Source organism: Gracilinanus agilis, chromosome 1 (genome assembly GCF_016433145.1).
Source record: "Gracilinanus agilis isolate LMUSP501 chromosome 1, AgileGrace, whole genome shotgun sequence".
NCBI classification, from domain to species: domain Eukaryota; kingdom Metazoa; phylum Chordata; class Mammalia; order Didelphimorphia; family Didelphidae; genus Gracilinanus; species Gracilinanus agilis.
In genome coordinates, this window is record NC_058130.1 from 701,355,538 (window position 1) to 701,378,142 (window position 22,605).

The window sequence follows — 22,605 nt, forward strand, 5'->3', positions numbered from 1 at the left end:
GATTCAGGCAATCAGGTGTTTCTGGCTTCAAGAGGGAAGCTGAAGGAGGCCGCCTTTCCTTTCATCTTCTTTGTCTCCAACTTTTTCTTCTCCTCTCCCCCCTCCTCTCCCTTATTCTTCTTTATCTTTCTCTTAGCTCTCCCTCTCATCAATTCCCTTTTCTTCCTCTCTCCCCCTTCCTTCCTCTCTTTCTGTTTCAGCCCTTCCCACTTTCCTCCTCCTTCCTCACTGTTCCTTCTCCTTTTCTATTTCCCTCATCCATAACGACCTCATCTTCTCTTCTTTCTTTCCATTCCCTTTCAGCATTCCTCAACTCTCCCTCTCTGGCTTCCTTACATCTTCTCCTCCCTTACCACTTCCCCTCCACTCTCCCAACCTTCTTCAGGTGCTCCTCTTTCTCTCCCCTTCTTTCTTCTCCCCTCTCCCTTTTCTTATGTCCTTAGCTGTCCCCTTTCCTTCTCCTCCTCCTCCTTCTTCTCCCCTTCTCTCCTTTCTCCCTTCCTTCTCTTTCTCTCCCTCATCTTCTCCTTTCTCCTCCTCCCGCTCTTCTTTTCCCCTCTCCCTTCTCCTCCCCTTCTTTTCTTCCCTCTTCCCCTTCCCTGTCCCCCTCCTCTTTTCCCTTTACCGTTCTCCTTCTCTCCTTCCCTCTCATCCCCCTTCTCTTCTCTCTTCTCCCTTCTCCCTTCTCCCTCCCCTTTCTCTCCTTCCCTCTCTCGCCCCTCTCCGGGCCAGGATTTCCTCCCCACCTCCGTGTCTGCCCCACCGAACCCGGCCCACCGAGGCGCGAGAATTGCAGTCGTCCCGGCTTCCTAGAGCGTCCGAGAGGAAGCGTCGCGGGGGCGGGGCGTCCACAGGCGCGGGGGCGGGGCTCCAGAGCTGGGGACACTTCCTGTCCGGGGCCGCGGCTCGGAGTCCGGCAGGTGAGCGGCGGGGTCTGGGTTCAGGGGGCTGGGTCAGTGTACGCGGTCCGCGGGCTCCCCCGGCCCCACACTGCCCCAGGTTCCTGGGGCTCTCGGGGTACAGTCGAGTAGAGGAGTCTCCGTAGGGCCGTGGCCGGGGAGGGAAGGGCGGCCCCGCCTCGCCCGTCCTGTCCGGTCCCGTCCTTCCCTCCCTGGGGTGGGGGTTGAGGGATAGCCCGCCGGCGCGGGCTGAGAGCCTTTGAGCCCCGCGTCCCCTCCCGTCCTCGCGCCCCTTTCTCCGCCTGGACCCTGACTTGCATGCCCGAGGGTGGGAGCGCTCGGAACCTCTTCGATTGCTGCCCTCTTCCGTCCCTCGACGTATTCGTCCCCTGCCCCGGCTCGGCCGGACCCCCGTTCCTACAGTACCTCGGGGTCTCCCAAGCACGTGCCCTGCCACCACCCTGGGAAAGTAGGCTGAGCTGTTGTGGGTCTTGTTCTCTTTGTACAAAATGAGGGAACCGAAAGGACTTGCTGACAGTTGTGTTAGAGCCGGGATGCCAATCCCAGGTCTCCTGACTCTGAGGCCAGTGCTTTTTTTCCACTGCTCTAAGCCAAGGCTGAAATGCTATTCTAAATTGGCCCTGCCTTGAAGGAACCGTCTCCGCCAGACCCAATAATCCAGAGAAAGGCGTATGTGTGTGTGTTGAAGAAAAAACTGCCCTGAGATTTAAGACTATATTTTTACTTCTTGTCTTGCCACTTGCAGGACCACTGACTGTTTTTCTGATACGACTGTGAAATTTTTATCTCTTTTTTGAGGTTCAGTGTATGTAGCAAGCAACTACTTGAACCAGATGTCCCTTATCATTTCCTTCATCTGTAAAATGAGAGGGTTGTATTAAATCGGAGGATCCATAAAGTCAGTTCCAGGCTGGCCATTGTTGATTCCGATACTAAAAGCATGATACTCTGACTCTTGAGCTTTGTCGACAATTTCAGCTTCAATAAACATTAAGTATCAGTTATATAAAAGACACTGTGTTAGGTAAGGAGAAAGATATAAAATTTAGATAAAATACTTTTTGCCCTCATGGAGTTTAGAATGGGAATATGACACACTAACAGTTACAATAGAATGTATATGAGTGTAGCATACTTGGAGTCAGGAAGACCTGCTGGATTCAAGCTCTGCCTCAGATACATTTTAGCTGTGTGGCCATGGGCAAGGTTTCTATGACTACAAATTACAAATTTAGTAATCTGCAATTTTATTAGTTAAGGAAGCTTCTACAACCAGACCCTACAAAAAGCTATAAACCAAATGCTTTGCAAACTATAGGGGCAAGAGGAAGAGCATTACCAACTTTGAGTAGAGAGTGAAGAAATAATCAGGGAAGGCTTCAATTTACACTGGACCTTACCCACTCAACAGCCCTATCCATTACCTTAGAGAAATGAATAGCAGCCTGTTTTAGACTCTCCCCCAAAAAATACCTTGCTAGCTTTGTGTAAATAGACAAGTGACTTAACTTCATTTGTAAAATGCAGGCAAATAATACCTGTAATACTGTCCTGCAAGGGTTGTCAGATTGCATTATATAAATGTCAGTAGTAGTGTGAATGATTGATGGGTGAAGAAGACCCTTTTTCTGGCTTGCCTTTGACTCATATTGACTATCTTACCCTGGGAAAATGACTTAACCTCTCAGTGCTCCAGGAAATTCTTCTAGACTCTTAAGTTTTAGAATATTTAGTAGAGGGAATGCCTTCCCTGAGAGTTCATTCCCTAAACCAATAAAATCGGGTCTCACTCCCCAAGAGTCCTTTAGTCCACTTTTTCCTTCCTGGATGTGTTTCCAAACTCTCATGTTTTGGCCTCTTATAATGCCACCCTCATCCTGCCACAATTTTCCATTTTTCCCAGGTCTCAACTGTGCTACATATTCAAGAAGGCTTCTCTAGGAAGATGGCAGACCTGGGGGAAGAACAGGAGTCACCTCCTGTTCCATCCCCCATCAATTTTTCATCACCTGGGATAACTCCTGGACCTCATCGCCAAAAGGCACAGCTCCACCTCCATGATCATCAACATGGTACCCTTCAACTATATTCTTCCCTACTCAAACTGCTTATTTTGTACTCTCCCTCCCATATCTACTTAACTTTCATCTCTAAGCACATTATGCTTTTTTTCCACTCTCAGTTCAGAAATTAGCTAGTGATTGGCACATGATAAGCCCATAATAAATGATTTTTTATTCATGCAGAGCCTTCCTTGATTGCCCCATGCTATCCTAACTAGATGGATGAAATTTAGGAGGTATAGGGACAAAATGATACATTTATGGAATTTGGTACCAGCAAACCAAATCCAGGTTGAAAATGGGCTGGTAGGCACAAGAAAAGCAGATAATCTGGGGTCACTGTTGACCACAAGCTTAGTAAGAGTCAGCCCTGGAATGCCATTATGAAAAAAGCCTGTGGAATGCTGGGGTGTGTTAGAAGCAAATTCCTTGGCAGAGCCAAGATGAGGATCTGGGTTATTATATCCCTCCATCCCTGGTGGTATACTTAAAAAACGCCTGCACTAGAAATCAGAAGATCCTGATTCTAGCTTGACTCCGTGTGGGATCTCACACATATCTCTCCACTTGTCTTGGTGTTAATTTTCTCCTCCATCCAATAAGAGATTTTAGGTTAGTTAATCTGAAGGCACTTTGCAACACTGGCATTCTTGGATTCTCTGAGAATAACATATAAGGGCCAGGAAGTCATCCTTCTTTTAGACTCTGCATGCATTCAGTAACATTCAAGACACTTCAGTGTCTACTCTATAGAACACTATACTCAGCACTGGGAGAGACAGAAATTTTAAATAATTTAAATACTTCCTAGTGGAAGTGGAAACTTAGTAATCAACCATAACCCTCTTTTTTACAAATGAGGACCTGAGGTCCAGAGGTTAAGAGGCTTACCCAGGGTTACATAGTTCTTCAGGAGCATTTTTTTGTGAGAGGAGAGCCAAGGTTCAAACTAACCATCCTGGTTTAGGGCTCTTCCCTTTTCATTATACTTCTCCCATGGAATTAGAGTCTATTGATCTTCAAAGAACTTACTAGTATTTAGGCCTTTATAAGAGTAACTTGTCTCATTTTAGTCAACACTTAAAGATTTTTTTTATTCATTTTTTAAAATCCTAATATCTTTATATATATATATATCCTTCTATATTAATTTTTTTAATTTGTTACAGGGCTAGGCATTAGGGGTTAAGTGACTTGCCCAGGGTCACACGGCTAGGAAGTGTCTTGAGGCCAGATTTGAACCTAAGACCTCCTGTCTCTAGGCCTGGCTCTCAATTCACGGAGCCATCCAGCTGCCCCCCTAGTCAACACTTAAAAAAGGATAATATGGAAGCAGTTAGGTAGCACAGTGGATAGAGTGCCAGGCCTGGAGTTGGGAGAATCTAGGTTCAAATTTGGCCTTAAACACTTCTTAACTGTGTGATTCTGGACATATCACTTAACCCTGATTGCCTACCCCTTGCCCTTCTTTCTTAAGAGTTGTTACTAAGACAGAAAGTAAGAGTTTAAAAAGGGATAGGGTGGATATCAAGGAAAATGATGGTTGTCCTCTAGAAGAAGTCAAAAATGACTCAAGAATGTGGGAGAGATTGTGGTGTGTATGTACAATTAAACATATAATTTTTATGCTTTTTTTTATTTGGTTTTATTGCTTAATATGCCACAGAAGTTAAGTATTTCTATATTTTGTCATCCTTCCCAATTTGGTGGATTTTAGTGAAATCTCAGAATTTTGAAATTTTTTCATTTTTCTTATCAACAATTTGAAACAATTTTCCATTTGGCTAATATCTGTAATTCTTTTGAAAACTGTTCATAGCTTTTGACCATTATCTATTGAGGAATGCTTCTTGTTCATATATTTGTGTTAATCTCCTATAGAGCTTGAATAGTGAATCTTTAAATGAGGTGTTTCATGTAAAAAATTATTCGCAACGGTAGTTTCCCTTCTTACACTAGCTTCATTGATTTAATTCATGTAAGGACTTCTCAATTTACCTTTTGTGACCTTTGTTATCTGATATTTGATTAAGAATTCTCCCCATAGTTATAGTTGTTAAAGGTATCTTCATCCTTTTTCCTCCAGGTTTTTATGTGACTTTTTATATGTAGGTCACTTTTCATTTGCTTGTATTTTTCACTTTTAAAAATAATTTCTATGTACAACATGCCCATAACAGCTTATTCATCACTCTATATATTCCTCTCAGTTCTCTGGTTCTTCAGTTCTCCATTTCTTTCTTTTATGACCCTTAACTTTCTGTCTTAGAAACAACTCTAAGACAGGAAGGGCAAGGGCTAGACAATCAGGGTAAAGTGATCTGCCCAGGGCCACACAGCTAGAAAGTATCTGAAGCTAGATTTGAACCCAAGTCCTCCCAACTCCAGACCTGGCACTCTATTCACTGTGCCATCTAGCTTCCTCCTCTGTATTTCTTAATATATTTTTGCTTTTATAAATTTGTAGTCAGAGATTCATGGCATCATATTGAAGATATATACATTGCTCTGGTTCTTCATAATTTTCTCTCTTTGCAGATTTGTTTATATTCTTCATATGATCAAATTCTCTTAATAGTTAGAGCCTTCCAGAATCCAAAAGTGGAATGGTATCCTTAGAAAATAGTACTTCAGCTTCCTTGGAGGTCTTTAGACAAATATTAGATGACTCCTTGTCAGTGGTAGGGAAAAACCTTGTTCAGATGGAAGGAGATGGCTTTTTAGGGCCCTTTATGGGTCTGAGATTCTATAATTCATTGTGATTCATATTACAGTGATACACCATCCTAATTATTACAAGCTGTTAGGTATTTACCTTTCTAATTATTTAAAATTATAATGCTAGTATATATAATTTTGAATAAGTAGTTGTTTTTTTTGCTTATCGTGACTTGATCTTTATGATAAGTGATTTTCTAATTGACAAATCTGATAGCCTTTTCTCAATTCTTGTCTTTCTGGATCTCTCTGTAGCATGTAATGATGTCAATCATTCTTTTCTTCCTCTTAGGTTTTCTTGACTCTGCTGTCTCCTAGTTCTCCTCCTACGTGTCTGACTACTCCTTCTTAGTTTCCTTTGTTGTTCCTTCATCTAGGTCATGTCCCAGGGCTCTATCCAGGGCCCTCTTCTCCCTCTGTTCTATTTCTCTTGGAGATCTTATCAACTTCCATGTATTCAATTCTTGTTTCTTTGAAGATGAATTTTAGATCGGCTTACATCTAACGTCTCCACTTCTAATGTCATAATTCCAACTATCTGTTGAATTCCTTGAACTGGGCAACCCATAGATGTTGTAAATTTAACATGTCTAAAACTGAACTCATTATCTTCATCCAAACTTTCCCCTCTTCCTAACTTAACTTTTACTGCGATGGGTGGCGTTATCCTTCCAATCACCCAGGCTATTAATCTAGGTGTAATTCTTGACTCTTCACAGTTACGCACTCCTACATAGCCAATCTGTGGCCGAGACCTGTTGATGCCATCTTTGCACAATCTTCGTATATTCCTCTTCTCATCTCTGACACCATTACCCACCCTCATGCAGAGCCTGCAGGTTGTTTTCCCTGCTTCTCATCTTTCCCCACTCTGGTCCATCCGCCAAGTTTTTTAAATTCTATTTTGTTTCAATCAGCAAAAATTCCTTTCTCACCTTACAACCCAACTCCAACTAAGAACAAAAGAAAAATCTTATTACCAACATGTCTGGTTAGTCAATCAACAAACATTTATTAAATTCCTACTATGTGCAAGCTCTAGGGATACAAAAAGAGACAAAAGAGTCTATCCTCAAGGAGTTTACAATCTTCTGGGGAAGACAATATGCAAACATATATACAAAGCAAATTATATACGAATAAATACAAAGAGAAAATACTAGAATCAAGAGAAGTTGGGGAAGGCTTCTAATAAAAGGTAGGATTTTAGTTTGGACTTAAAGGAAGCCAGGCAGTGGAAGTCAATAGGTGAAACTGATAAGGAAGAGCATTTTAAGCATGAGACTTAGAGAAAATGACCAGAGCTAAGAAGCAAAGTATCTTGTTCATGGAATCCAGGTGGCTAGTGTCACTGAATCAGATATGTATAGGACAGTAAGGCATAAGAAGACCAGAAAGGGAGACAGCTAGGAGGCTCAGTGAATAGAGAACCAGGCCTGGAGATAGGAGGTCCTGGGTTCAACTGCAGCCTCAGATACTTTCTAGATACATGACCCTCAGCAAGTCACTTAACCCCATTTGCCCAGGCCTTACTTCTGCCTTCAAACCAATACGTAGTATTGAATTTAAGATGAAAGGTAAGGGTTTAAAAAAAGAAGTCTAGAAGGTGAGGAAGGGCCTAGTTTATGAAGGGGTTTGAATGCCAAGCAGGAACATTTTGTATTTGATCCTGAAAGCAATAAGAAGCCATAGCAGTTTATTTAATGGGGGTTGGTACGGGGTGGAAGTGGCATAATTACACTTGTGTTTTACAAAATTCACTTTAGTGACTGAATGGAGGATGGATTGGAGTGGAGAGACTTGAGTTAGACAGACCCACCAGCAGCAATTATTATAGTAGTCCAGCCATGTGTTGATGAGGGCCTGGATCAAGGTGGTGGCTGTGTCAGTGGAGAGAAAGGGACATGCTTGAAAGGACATAAAGCTGAAATGTACAGACCTTGTCAAGAGTTTGAATATGGGGGCTTCCTGGTTAAGATGGCAGCAGAGTAAAAAGCAGCTGCTTAACCTCTCCTAACCAAAGCATATAGGACTCCTCAAGGGGACATAAAAACAAATCCAGATAAACAAAGCGACCCCACAACAGGGCGCAGCGTTGAAGGTACATTCAGGGCATTTCCATGCTATAAAGGGGTGAAACAGCTCTCACTAAATCGCGAGCTGAGCAACCCCCTCCCCCCCACACCACCTACAGTGCCAAAGCCAGCGCAAAAGAGTTAGAGCAAGTTTGGGGTACCCATTAAGTCATTGGCAGCTCCAGGGCCTGCTCCTGAGAGCAGCAAGACTTAAGACCCCAAGAGGCTAAAGAACGTGGGCGGACTTTGAACACAGACCTTGAGCGCAGGCATGAGTGAAGGTGTAGACGCAGGTGAGGGTGAAGGCTCGGAAACCCTGAGTGGGGAACCAGTGCAGACGGGTGCTTGACTGTGGAAGCAGTGCCCTGAGACTGTTAAAGGAGCCTCAGGCAGAGGATCAAGCAAGGGGGACCACCAGGAGGCTTGACCCAGAGAATAACTAGACCTGAGACCTCAGGAGCCTGAAGAGTGCAGACAGACCCTGAGTGTGAGGATAAAGCTGAGAAGGCGCTGGGCTAACAATGGAAAGCCAGAATCGGGAACCCCAGAAGAGAAAGATCAACAAGAAGAAATCTTTAATACTCGACAACTTTTACACAGAGAAAATCCAGACAACAGAGCAAACAGAAGAGAACAAACAAGCAATCACATCCGGACCCTCCCAAAATGATGAAAACTGGTCACAAGCTCTTGAAAAGTTCAAATCTGAGATTATGAGAAAGATGGAAGGAATCTGGCAAGAAAATAACAGTTTAAAAGAGTTTGAATATGGGGTTTGAGAGATAGTGAGGAGGCCAATATAATTCCTCAGGTGCAAGGATGATGTGCACCCCTACAATAATAGGAAAGGTAGAAAGAGGACAAGGTTTAGGGGGAAAGAATGAGTCCAGTTTTGGAAACATTGAGTTTAAGATGTCTACTGAGCATCCAGTTTGAGATGTGTGAAATGCTTTCTTCAAAAGAGATTTGAGATCCGAGGTCAACATAAAGTTTGGGGCAAGATAGATAGATTTGAAGATCATCAGCATAGAGACTAATTAAATCCACAGGAGGTGATGAGATCACCAAGTAAAGTAGTATAGAGGGAAGAGGATCCCAGGATAGAACTCTGAGGATCACACACAATTAAAGGACATGATCCGGAGGAGGATCCTGCAAAGGAGGTAGGAGTGGTTAGATAAAAAGTATCAAGTTGAAGAGAGTGATTAACAGAATCAAAAGTTTTAGGAGAGTATAAGGTGAATGAGGATTGAGAAAAGACCATTGGATTTGGCAATGAAGAGATCATTGGTAACTTAGTTCATTCAAAACAAATTTTCACATTGGTCATGTCCAAAATACTTTGTCTCATTCTACACTCTTGAGTCTTTCACTCCTCAGCCAAGAAATGAGTAGACTATTTCATCATGAATCCTCTGGAATTGTGGTTGGTAGTTAGAACAAGAGTTCCCAATACTTTCATCATTGTTTGTCTTCACCATATTGTTGTCATTATATAAAATGTTCTCCTGCTTCTGTTTATTTTCACTCTGTATTAGTTCATAAGAGAATTTCCAGGTTTCTTTGAAAACTTCTCCTTCAACATTTCTTCTTCTCCTTCAATATTTCTTACAGCACAATAGTATTATATCACATTTATATAGTATTATCTTGTTCGTCCACTTTCCATTTAATGGGCTTTTCCTCATATTCCCATTCTTTGCCACTTCAAAAAGAACTGTAAATATTCTTATACATTCTTAGAGTTTGTTTTTCTTAGGACTAATTCTAATCACCCTTTCTCTAATTCTCATTCCCCTCTTATTTCCTTTTTGAGTGAAGTGTATTTCTGTACCCAATTCTGTGTATGTGTTTGTGTATTCTTCCTTCCTTTGACCTGTTAAGATAATAGTGAGGTTTAAATGTCAGCCGCTCCTGCCCACCCTCTTCTTGTTTGTAAAGATGTAATGTTCCCTGATTATGTGAGATGATTTTCCCTAATATTCCTTTTTTTTTTTTAACCCTTAACTTCTGTCTAGATTTGATACTAAGTATTTGTTCTAAAGCAGAAGAGAAGTAAGGGCTAGACAATTGGGGTTAAGTGACTAGTATAGAGTCCCTCAGCTAAGAAGTATCTGAAGCTAGATTTGAACTCAGGACCTTCTATCTCCAAGTCTGGTCTCTATTCACTGAGCCACCCAGCTGCCCCTTCCCTAATCTTCCTTTTCCTTCTCAATCCTCTCTTTCCATCTCTTCAGATCATCAGGGCATAATCTCCCAGGCCTTGTATATTTAAACTCCCTCTGTAACTTCTGATGTTAGGATTCAGAAACAAATGTATCATCTCTCTGTATTAGAACATCCTTGTTTGGACCCTAGTAATTTTCCTTTTGGATTTACCTGTTTTTGTTTTTTTTTTTGTTTTTTTTACTACAACACACAGTATTTGAACCTCAGAATTTCTATATAGCTTTGATCTTTTCATCCAGAATTTTTGGAAATCATCATATTTCATTAAAGATCCATTTTGTCCCCTGCAGCATTATACTTACTTTTGTCATGGAGTCATTCTTGCCTGTATACTCATATATTTTGCTTTCTGAAATAGTGTTCCAAATTCTCTGCTACTTTATAGTGGTGGCTACTAAATTATGTGTGCTCTTGACTATGACCCCTCTTTCTTTTTGGCTACTTGCAGTATTTTTTTTCCCTTTAATCTGGAAACTCTGAATTTTGACTCTAATGTTCTGGAAGTTTTCATTTTGGGGCTTCTTTCTAGAGATGAACAGTGTATTCTTCCTATTTTTACTTTATTTTCTAGTTTTAAGAACCTGGGCAAGTTTTCTTTTAAGATATCTTTAAATACCAAGTCTAGGCCTTTTTTTTTTTTGTTCACATTAGTTAGATTCTTAAATTTTTTTCTCACTCTGTTTTCCAGGTCAGTTTTTTGTTTTGTTTTGTTTTGCTATGATACTTTACATTTTCTAACGTATTTCCAGTCTTTTGATTTTGTTCTCATATTTCTTGTTGTTTCACTGAATCATTGACTTGTATTTGGTCCATTTTAAATTTTAAGGGAGTTTGTTATTTGGACATTTCTATATGTCTTATGCCAAGCTTTTAGTTCCCTTTCTAATTCTTTCTTTCAAAGCTCTCATTTCTTTTCATATTTTTTCAAGTACCTTCATTTCATTTATAAAATTATTTCATAACTTCTTTTAAAATTCTTGCTTTATCTCTTCCAGGAGTTCTGGTTGAGTTTGTGGCTAAGCTGTTTTCTTTTAGGTTTTGCTTAAAGATATTTTGAAGTCATTTTCTTCTGGATTTGTGTCTTCAATTTTCCTGCTAATATAATATCTCTTTATAATAGGATTTTGTTTGCTCATTTCGCGTTACTCATTTGTTTGCTCATTGCTGAGGTTGAACTTGATGTTTGGGCTTGACTGTGCCACATTTCTAGAACTGTTCCTAGTGATACTTTCTTGGAGTTTTGAATATTGTCTTGGTCCAGGATCTCAGGGACAGGTTAGGGACCTGCAGTCTTCCAGAGCTCCCAAAGTGGTCTGATTCAAGACTAAGTCTGACTGCTCCCCTTGTCTGATCTTTGCAAATTACTTACCTGGGCTTGTATCTGAGTCACAGTAGATTACTCAGGTTTTCTCAGCCAGGTAGAAAACTGATGGTTCAGAGTGACAGAATCCCCTTTGGTCTGGGATTTGCCCTGCATATTCCTCTGTAGGCCGTACTAGGTGCTGGAACTAAAACTTTGCTCCAGGGATCTGAGCCACACTACTGCCTCTGACTCCCAAATTTCATTTTTTCCTGAGACACTGACCCAGTGACTCCCTGCCCAAGAAGACAGCTCCTATGCCCAGGTCCTCTTCTCAGTCTTCCTTGGATCTGTAATCCAGAACTAGATGCTAGGTAACAGAGGTGCCAGCTGGCACCTATTCCTATCTCACTGACCTGGTATGGATCTGGTGGTGAACTGGTATGAATCTGGGACCTCTTCTTACCCTAGTGCATAGCTGCTCCCTACACACTGCTATGTTCTATATATATGATGTGCTCTTTGTCCTATCCATTCCCCATGTCTGAAGACTTCTCTGTCTCCTTATATCAACTAGATTGGATAAATGTTTTGTTATGACTTTTTCCTGGATTTCTCCATTAGATTTCAGCCTGATTTTCTAGATCTATTTGAAGGAGTTTGTGGAGAGGAACTCAACTGTACTTCCTACTACTCTGCCATCTTGACTCTCCTCTACTCAATTTTCAGATTGATCTTCCTAACATGCAGGTTTTTACCTCCCCCCAATTTAACAAATTCCAGTAGCACTCTGTTATCTACAAGACCAAATATAAAATCCTGTTCAGCTTTTAAAGCCTTTATAGCAGGGGTCGGCCGTGAGAGCCATAATCGCCACATTTTTTAAAATGTAATTTCGTAAGAGCCGTACAGTGTTTACAGTGCGCGCTTCTGTAACAGTGCCTGAAAAAAAATTGACTTTATGGCTCCTGCAGAAAGAGCCATATCTGACCCTCAAAAGAGCCAGATATGGCTCGAGAGCCATACGTTGCTGACCCCTGCTTTATAAGTTAGCTCTTTTTGGCCTTTCCAGGCTTCTTACACCTTCTTCCTTTTTACTTTGTACTCTGACATCCAGTGCCACTGGCCTCCTTGGCATAACTTTAATGAGACACTCCATTTTTTAACTTTCTCCCACTCTTGACACTCCCTTCCTCTTTATCACCTCCAAGCATTCCTGGTTTCCTTCAAGTCTCATCTAAAGTCTAACCTTCTTCAAGAGGCCTTTCAGTTGGTCAACAAGTATTTGTTATAGTCATTGTATTGAATTCAGAACCTGCTATGAGCCAGGCACTCTGTTAAGCCCTGGGTATACAAAGAAAGAAAAGACAGTCCCTGACCTCAAGGAGCTCGCAGTCTAATGCAGTGGTTTCCAAACTTTTTGGCCTACCACCCCCTTTCCAGAAAAAATATTACTTAGCGCCCCTTGGAAATTATGAAACTATTTATTGAACTCAGAATAAAATGTAATACAAAAAAATGTGGTCATCACCGCTACCCTGGATTGCTGCAGCACCCACCAGGGGGCGGTAGTGCCCACTTTTGGAATCACTGGTCTAATGGGACAGACAATTTGTAAACACCTATGTACAACCAAAGATATAGATATATTAAATTAGAAATAGCAACTGAAAGATATTTGCATTAGGAAGGATTAGGAAAGACTTATTAAAGAAGGTAGGACTTTAGCTGAGACTTGAAGGAAAGAAACCAAGAAGTGGAGATGAGGAGGAAGAGAGTGATCCAAATCAGAAGGTGGAGTTTCTTGGATTAGGAATAGCAGGGTCCAGTGTTACTATATCAGAGGACATAGGGGTGAGTAAAATATAAGAAGACTGGAAAGGTAGGAAGAGACCAGGTTATTAAGGGGCTTGAACACCAAGAAGTATTTTATATTTGATTCTGGAAGGAATAGGGAAATGCTGGAGTTTATTGTATAGGGTAGAGGGCTGAATATAGACTTGTGTAGATATTAAAATTAATATGCAAAAGCTAAGTATTATATTTTATAAAGTTTTATCAATAATAAACTAACATAAAAACCAAAGTGAAAAAGGTGCTAAACTAACTTCAGCCATGCTCATGAAGAAGAGCGGAAGGAGGAGTTACAGAACTTATAAAACAATAACATGACCACACAAACGTGGAGGTGCGGAGAGATTAAAGGGAATTTTGGGAAATACTAAGGGACTTATGGGGGATGAATTCCAAAGGTTCAAAATCTCCATTTATACCCTTTCTCTTTTAGAAAAGCAGTTTGGCAGCTTAGCAGAGGATGAACTGGAGTGGTGAAAGACTTGAGAAAGGGATACTAACAAGCAGACTATTGCAATGGTTCAGATGTAAAATGATGAGAGCCTGCCCTAAGGGGAATGACAGTGTCATAGGAAATAAGGAATTATATCTAGGGGATGTTAATGAAGGTAGAAATGACAAAAAAGTTTTGAACTTTTTGTAAGAAGCCTTTCCCATAGACCTCTCTAGGATTCAGCTACTAGCAGCCCCCTGCTAAGGCCTGCTGATTTAGAGAGACTGAATTGGAGGCTCCTCTTTGGTCTGGGATTCATAGCTGACTTCAGCCTGAGGTGGACACTAGAAGGAAAGTCTGGCTCTGCTCCTGGAGTCAGAGCCACCCAGATACCATTTACTTCTTCTCTTTTTTTAAAATCTTAAACTGTTACTTTCTATCTTAGAATGAATATTGTGTATTGGTTCCAAGGCAGAAGGTAAAGGCTAGGCAATGGAGGTTAAGTGACTTGCCCAAGGTCACAAAGCTAGGGAGTATCTGAGGCCAAATTTGAACCCAGGACCTCCCATCTCTAGGCCTGGCTCTCAATCCACTAAGCTACCCAGCTGCCCCCTATAGGAGTGGGTGTTTAATAAGTAATGAATTATACTTGAAGAAAAAAAACCAGTGTAAGGCAAAAAATAAGTCTGCAGACATCTCTAGGCTTGCTCTGAATCTACTGAGCCAACAGCTGCCCCCGCCCTACCTTTTGCTTCTAAACTTGCTCCTCATTCAGTACAAAGCTAAGGCCTACTTCACCTAAACACAAGTTGCCTCCTGAGTCTACCCTAGATCTGTGACCCAGAACAGTGTAAAGAACAACAGAGAGGGCAAGTGGCACTCATCCCACAGCCTGCACTAGTTCAAAGACTCCCTAGAACCTCTTGCTATCCCAGTGCACAGCTACAGCTCCCTTTCAGGCCAAGGGAGCACTAGAATGTCCCCCCCTGGTCCATTCTCCATACCCCTTTCCTAGTGTCTGCAGACTTATTTTTTGCTTTACACTGTTGTTTTTTTTTCCCCTTGGATTTTCTTATCAGGAATTAGATCTTATCAGGAATGAGTTTTCTAGATATTTGTGGAGGGAGTTTGGTATAGATGGGTTGTACTTTCTACCATCTTGACTGCTTCCTTACTTGAACATAAGAAGAGAACATGAAACACTAGGTAGATATTATAAAGAAGCAAATTTTAGTTTGACTTAATGGAAAAGTTCCTAACAACTTTTTTGCTATCTTTCAGTCATTTCAGTTATGTCTGTCTCTTTTATTCATTTGGGGTTTTCTTGGCAAAACTGAAAACCAGTTTTGGTATTTTCTTGGCTAAGATACTAAAGTTATTTGCCATTTCCTTCTCTAACTCATTTTACAGATGAAGAAACTGAGGTAACAAGGTTAAGTGACTTGTCCAGGGTCACATAGGTAATAAATGTCTGAGACTGGATTTGACCTTAAGACGATGAGTTACTGATTCCAAGCCCAGTGCTCTATCCACTGTACCTTCTAGCTGCCTACTATTAGTCTTGTCCAAAAGTACACACAATAGGCTTGCTTAGGAAGTAAAAGGCTCTCTTTCATTAGAATTCTTCATTGGTCCCTTGGCCAGGGATGTTGTAGAGGAGAGGTTTCTAGCCTGGGATCCACAGATCCCTGTGGGGTCCATAGATAGATTTTAGGGGATTTGTAAATTTGAATGAGAAAAAAAAATCTTTATTTTATTATAATTGTATGTCATTCTGAGAAGGCATCCATAGTCTTCACCAGATTGCCAAAAGGGGTTCATGACACAGAAAATGTTAAGCACGCCTGCTGTATTGGGAATCTTGTTTAGATATTGGTTGAACCAGGTACCTTTGAAGACCTTTTCAACTCTGAGACTCAGAGTCAGAGACAAGTTCCCTCTCAAGATCACTAAACATAATGTGTAATGAATTCATTCAGAAGACATATTTGCTGTGTGTTGGGTCCTGAGTTCTGTGCTAAGGAGTGTTAAACTTGCCAAGAATGCTTTTGAGGGTAAGGGACATTTGGATTGGGTCTGGATAGAAGCATAGGATTTGGGTAGGAATTGGCGTTAGGGAAGATGCCTTCCAAGTTTAAGGGATCATAGATAAGGCCAGTTCAGCTAATGAAATGTCTCTGGGTATAAAGAGATTGAAAACTTGTATCTTCTATAGCCCTTTGATCACTGTTGCCATATCTGTGGCCCTTAGTGAGCAGGACAGCAGAAAAAGCACTGGATAAAAAGGAGGAGTCTTGCTTCACTTCATCTTCTAAAGCAGGGGTCAGCAACGTATGGCTCTCAAGCCATATCTGGCTCTTTTGAGGGCCAGATATGGCTCTTTCTGCAGGAGCCATAAAGTCAATTTTTTTTTTTCAGGAGCTGTAACAGTGCGCGCACTGTGAGCACTGTATGGCTCTCATGAAATTACATTTTAAAAAATGTGGCGTTTATGGCTCTCACGACCAAAAAGGTTGCCGACCCCTGATCTAGAGGCTCATCTTCCTCAACTGAAAATGGGAGAAATATCAAAATAGTATTTAGAATTTACACAGAGTCTTCAGGTTTGCAAAGAGCTTTACATGTTATCTCATTTGATTGAATCTCTGTCCCAGCTCCTCAGGCACTTTTTCAAAGATTTATGTTCCACGGTGAATATAAAAATGCCCCAGAAGTGTTATATAAACATAAATATGTACTATGTTTATTCCAACCAAGCTTCTAGGTTTTTTTTAGCCTTTGCCTTCTCACTTCCCATAGCCCATCAACCATTAAACCCTGCAATGGGTCACAAATGGAGCTTGAAGAGTTTCTTCCTTCCAATCCTCAGGAAGACAATGGCTGTCTTTGTGGCTTTAGATGTGGCCTTCACTAAAGCAAAGGCCTGGGCCAGATGTGTTTTCTGACCAAATCGAAGGAGTCTATGACTGTTCAATATGCCTCTTACCCTTTCACCTTTCGCTGTCTTTTCCTATAAACTGCCACCTAGTGATTGTTGCCCCCATGTTTTAATTCTACATCACCTGGCTTGATTTTTTTCTACCTTTTTTCTCTTCTGTCAATCTCTCCTCCTCACAACCTTTTTATACCTTCCCTCCCTCCTCCTTTCCTCCCTGCATATTGTGCTTATCTCAGGCTGGCACATAACTCTGGCAACTCCTCCCACCAGCACTTCTCACTACCACCCCCTGCATTCCATATCAAGATAGATTTTTCTTTGAATGCACAAAGACTGAGTGGGTGCATCTTTCTGCCACATTTTTGGAGAATTCCATATTCTCTGTCTTTTGCCCCGCAACTGCATTTAGAATATTAGAATATAAAAGCTGAAAATAACCTTTGAGATCATTGAATAATAATGATCATGTTAATAAATCCCTTTTTAAAAAATGTTTCAAGGTTTACAAGTAGTTTCCACAGAACAATTCCATGAGGCCTTTAGTGTAAGTATTATCCTCATTGTTTCTCTTTTCCACATGTGAAAACTATATCAGAGAGGTTACATAGCATAATGGCCACATAATATCAGATCCAGGATTCCATTCCAGATCTTATTCTAGGCACAATGCCAGTACATCAGTCTGCCTCTCTAAACTCACCCAGCCCATAGGTCATTTTAAGAGGACAAATTTAGAACTGGAAGGAACTATGGGGGTCTTCTTGATATGAAGATTAAGAAACTTGCCAAAGTCTCTTACACATGGTAAGTGGCAGAGCTAGGATTCAAACCTAGGTCTTCAGACTCTAAATTCAAGGCTTTTTCCATGGCACCATATTGCCTTCCAAGAAATCACAGTCTCATGATTAATTAGAATCTTAGAGTTGGAAGAAAATATGTAAAGCCCATGTAATCCAATCACACTGCCTGTTTGAGGCCTCCAAACAGTATCTTTAACAACCCTCAGTCTAGAGTCCCACACCAGAGATCTCTCTATTGTTTGTCCTTAGACCCACTGAAAGAAGCCTAGCAGCTAATTGTCAGTGAACTCAGCAAGAAAAGCAACATTCCAGCCTCAACCAGTCACCTCTGAAAGGAACTAAAGCCTCATTTATGACCTAGAGCTTCTCCAGACACCTGCCTCCAGGGTGTGTGAAAATAATTATGACAATAGTTTCAACACTTTTGTCAATCATCTATTTTTGGTAGACCCTTCTGCCCAAAAAAGAGAGGTTTCATAGAGGGGGTGACCTTTGAGTTGGGGACACAGGCATTCTAAGGTTGAAGTAGAGTCCTGACAGATACAGTGGGAACATATGGACCACATGTGAGAAGAGGACCTAGAATCATTAGATCACAGGATTTAAGGCTGGAAGGGACCGTACAGAGTATCTAGCCCAAACCCTTCATTTTACATATAGGGAAACCCAAGTAGGGAAGATTAGATGACTCTCCCAGAAGAGCATGGAGAGATGTGTGTTTTCCAGCACACTTTTAGGGGTCTTTTGAGTCAGAGCTAGAATCTTGGGGAAATTACTTCGATTCTCCTAACCCCTCCATTATGTGGTGAGGAAAAGGTTTTGTAAACATGTTTACACACATATGTACATATTATTTCCTGTGTGTTCACTAATCCATGCCTTAATACTTCAGTCATTACCACTGGTACAAATTCTTGTCCAAGTTTTTCCATAAAGGATCTATCTAGTAATCTACAGGCCTTCTCTGTTTGTTGTTTTTTTTTTTGCTTTTGCTCATTCGAGTACAACTATTATCTCTTACTTTCTAAAAATAACCAGCCCACTTTCATTTCTGGTCATATAAGTCTTTAATATTCTATTTTCTGGCAATTTTGGAGCATAAGCCTTCTCTAGAAACACACCACAGCTTCTTTGTATCCACATTTTTGTATTTTTTTTTCTTCCATTCATTTTTCCATTTTTGTTTGGGTAATTTGAGATTTTCATTGTTCTGAGATTGTGTAGTCCCATGATTAACAGCTGTATAAGCATCAGTGGGAGAATTTTTTTTTGGAGTAGGGGCCATGCTTATGATTTCATCAGTGTAGGGAACTCCTCATCTAAAACTTTCCATTGATGCAGATTGAAAACTTCTCTGACATATAATCTTTAGCAGGTTTCCTAGGACTTTAAAGAGTTTAAGTGACAACAAATACAGGTTTTCTACTGTTCCTGAAAGAATGTTAGTATTTTTAAATCAGTTTTTATGATAGGGAGTAGCTCAGGACCATTCAAAGTACTGTGATGTTTCCCACATGAAATCCAAATCCCTCTTCTTAATTTCAGTTCTGGAGCCTAAGTCATTGGACCTACTTTGTCTAGCCAAGATATCACTACTTGGGCTACTTACTCAACAAACTGCATGCTATAATCTTTATTGTATGCATTCTTCATCCAGTTGGCCTTTCCTGTGTGGAATACTAGGCCAATCTCTTTTGACTGGCTATGGATCTCATCATGGAGGTTTTATATTGTTCCAGGTCTCTATGCAGTTAACATAGTATCTTCCTGTAGGAGCAGCTTAGGGTCATCTAGGTGGCATAGTGGATTGAGGGCCAGGCCTAGAGATAGAAGGTCTTGATTTGAAGTCTGACCTCAAATATTTCCTAGCTGTGTGACCCTGGACAAGTCATTTAACCCCCATTGCCTGCCTTACCACTCTTCTGCCTTGGAAGCAATACGCAGTATTGATTCTAAGATGGAAGGTAAGGGTTTAAAAAAAAAGGGAGCTTCTGGATGAATCTGTTTATATTTTCCATAGCACATCCTCAATGCCAATGATAAAGCACCTTTTTGAAGCATGTATTTCCCTCTTTGATGCCTCACCTGATTTTAATACTGAGCAGATCACTGAACAAAATTGTCTTTTTGGTTGTATCTGTTGTAGAATCTGCTTTGATTTTAATATGTACATGGAAAATGTATTGTTGTATGTGACCTTTAAAACTCTTGCTTCTAACAAATCAAATACTTTTTGCATTCAATAAATAATAAATACAGTGAGATACGACAGCCTCTACCTTTTTTTGGTCTCTTGTGGCACCCATGATAACATATTCTACCTTACAAAATCATCTATAAAAGATTTCCTGTTGCCTTATATTTTCATCCAAGATACTGTTGCTATGGCTGTAGACCATACTCATAATACATTTTTGTGATCTATTCTATTCTTTCAAAACCTCACTATCAGTGAAACATCTAACTCAGGGATGAAAAATGTCACTTAAACTATGTGTTTAAGTAACCAAATAAGATTCATGCTCTGTGGAGAAGCTAGGGTTCCCCAGACTTTCTGTGAATGAATGAATGAATGATAAAGCATTTATTAAATACCTACTATTTTCTAGGCACTGCTGAAGATACAAATGCAGTTAAACAAAACAGCTTATATTGTAATGAAGGAAGGCAGTACATAAGAGGGATCTAGAAAGGCATGGGGAGGTATTCACAGGATGGCATGATTTGGAAATAACTGGGATGTCATTTGAAGGTTTAGTTCCAAACAAGATAAAGAGGTAAATCACTTATCTGAACTTATGAACCCAGAGACCAGGTATTTCTGGTGGAAAAGGATTGAGGCCTGGAAATGATAAATACATTCTCTGGTCAATACCAAGAGCTTTAAAAAAAAAAGAAAAGAAAGAAACCTCATATTTTATTTTTTTTAAATGAGTCAATTTGATTTGGAGTCCCATTCTTTTCAGCCCAAAACTCCTTGACATCATCTCCAACTGGTCCTTCTGCTTTCCAAAGCCAGCCCCTTTTCATGTTCATTTGATCCCATCCCAACCAGTTTTCTCCCTCAGATTGTATCCTCAGTAATCTCTGCTCTTTTCCAAATTTTCAGCATCAATTAGCTGGTTCCTTCTTTACTTCCTTCAGACATGCCCAAGTCTCTTCTATCCTTAAAAAACCTTCACTATAACCTATCATCTACTTAAACCATTGTCCTTTATCTCTCCTTTTTTTCATCCAGACTTTGAAAAAGTTGCCTAAACTCACTGCTTTCACTTCTCATTCTCTTCTTAAATCTGCAGTCCAGCTTCCAACCTCCTCTCTTAACTGGAACGACTCTCTCCAAGTTATTAATGATTTTTGCCATTATTATTAGTGATCATTGCCAAATCTGATGGTCTTTTCTCATTCCCAATCTTTCTCAATCTATTTACATTAAACACTGTTGGCCACCCTCTCCTCCTGGATACTCTTTTCTAGGTTTTGGTCTCTCTAGATTCGCTCCTACTTATCTGGCTGCTCCTTCTCAGTCTCCTTTGCTGGTTCATCATCCATTTCGCATATCATTCCCAGCTCTATATATCCAACCCCAATCTTTCTCCAGAGTTTCAGTTCCACATCACTAATTTGACTCTTGGACATTTCAAACCAAATGCCCCAGAAATATCTAAAGGTGAATTTTTGGCCTTTCCTCCTAAACTTCCCTATTTCTGTCCAAGCCACTACCCCTCTTCTAGTGTCTTAGATTTGAATCTCAGCATATCCCCAACAACTCAAAGCTTTCATATCCAGTCAGTTTCCATTCTTGCTATTTTTACCTTCATAAACATCTCCCACATCTGATTCCATCTCTTCTCTCACAGCTAGGACCTTAATTTAAACCCTAGTCTCCTCCAGCCTAAATTATTGCAACAACTTTCTAATTGGTCCCTCTGCCTCAAGTCTCTCACCACTCCTACACACAGTTGCCAAAGTCATTTTCCTGAAGTACAAACTTCCTTAAGTACAGTCATAGTACTGATCATGTGACTCTCCTATTCAGCAATTCCACTGCTTCCTATTGCTCCTGGCATAAAATATAAATTCATCTGTTTAGCATTTAAAACCTTACACAGTCTGTCTGCAGCCTATTTTTTTAGTCTCATTGGACATTACTCCTCCCACACACCAAATCTAACAAACTGTCCTTCTTTTCTGTTCCCCAAACACAGTACTACATCTCCCATATTGGTACCATTCTCCATGTGGGGAAGGCATTCCCTTGCTTCCTGAAAGATGTAGCTCAGGCACCATTCCTGAAATCTTTCCTGTTACTTTAATTGCCAGTTACTTCTTCCTAAACTACTTTATATGTATTTGTATTTATTGACTTCATCTTTGTGCTTTACATATATTTAAGTGTACATTTTGTCTCAGAATATAAACCCCTTGACATTAGGGGTTATTTCATTCTTTGTACTTGTATCCCCAGTGTCTGGCTTATAGTAGGTGCTTAATAATACTTGTTGATTGGGGATGTAGACTCTAAGTGATCACCCTAATGCAAATATTAATAATTTAGAAATAGGTCTTGATCAATGACACATGTAAAACCCAGTGGAATTTCTCATTGGCTATGGGAGGGGGTGGGGGAAGAGAAGGGAAAGAACATGAATCATGTAATCATGGGGCAACATCCTTAATTAATTAATTAATTAAAGCTCCCCAGGCTTGGAAATAAATAAATAAATGCTTGTTGATTGATGGAGTCAGTCATTAAACTTTTAAGTGCCTAAATCCTGGGAACAAAAGAAAAGTAAAGCAGGCCCTGCTCTCAGGGAACTCCCAGTCCAGTGGGGGAAACCACAAGCTATGAGTAGGATAAATTGGAGATAATCAATAGAGGAAAGGCACTAGAATTATTGAAGGGATGAAGAATAGGCATTTGAATATGTATGACATTCATGATATATGTGTATGACATTCAATTGTGTGCCTGGGCCAGGTATATATCTGTCATATGTGTATTTCAATGCATGTTTCTTAGTCAGAGGGCTTCCCTGTGTGGGTACCCTCCATGTGTCAAGCATGTTCATTTCATAAGTATCCTTTTTTACTAGTGGGGTTGTAACCTGTGGGAAAGTATATCCCAGGTGTGCATGGGGAAACTCTTTCTTGTAAAGTAGCATGATTAAAATCAATTTTAAAAGTATTTGAGATATATATGTGTGTGTGTGTGTGTGTGTGTGTGTGTGTGTGTGTGTGTGTGTGTGTGTGTGTATATACACACACACACACA

The 22,605-nt window shown here is 40.5% G+C and overlaps 1 protein-coding gene across 1 annotated transcript in view; it reads left to right on the forward strand.

Annotated features, from left to right (window-relative positions):
• GLI4 (GLI family zinc finger 4) overlaps nucleotides 1-22,605 on the forward strand; it is a 58,449-nt gene that overhangs the window by 28,057 nt on the left and 7,787 nt on the right. Inside the window, exons 3-4 of the mRNA XM_044684570.1 lie at nucleotides 733-920; nucleotides 2,824-2,992. Coding sequence (XP_044540505.1) covers nucleotides 733-920; nucleotides 2,824-2,992 — 357 coding nt within the window. The remainder of the gene's footprint in view (nucleotides 1-732; nucleotides 921-2,823; nucleotides 2,993-22,605) is intronic.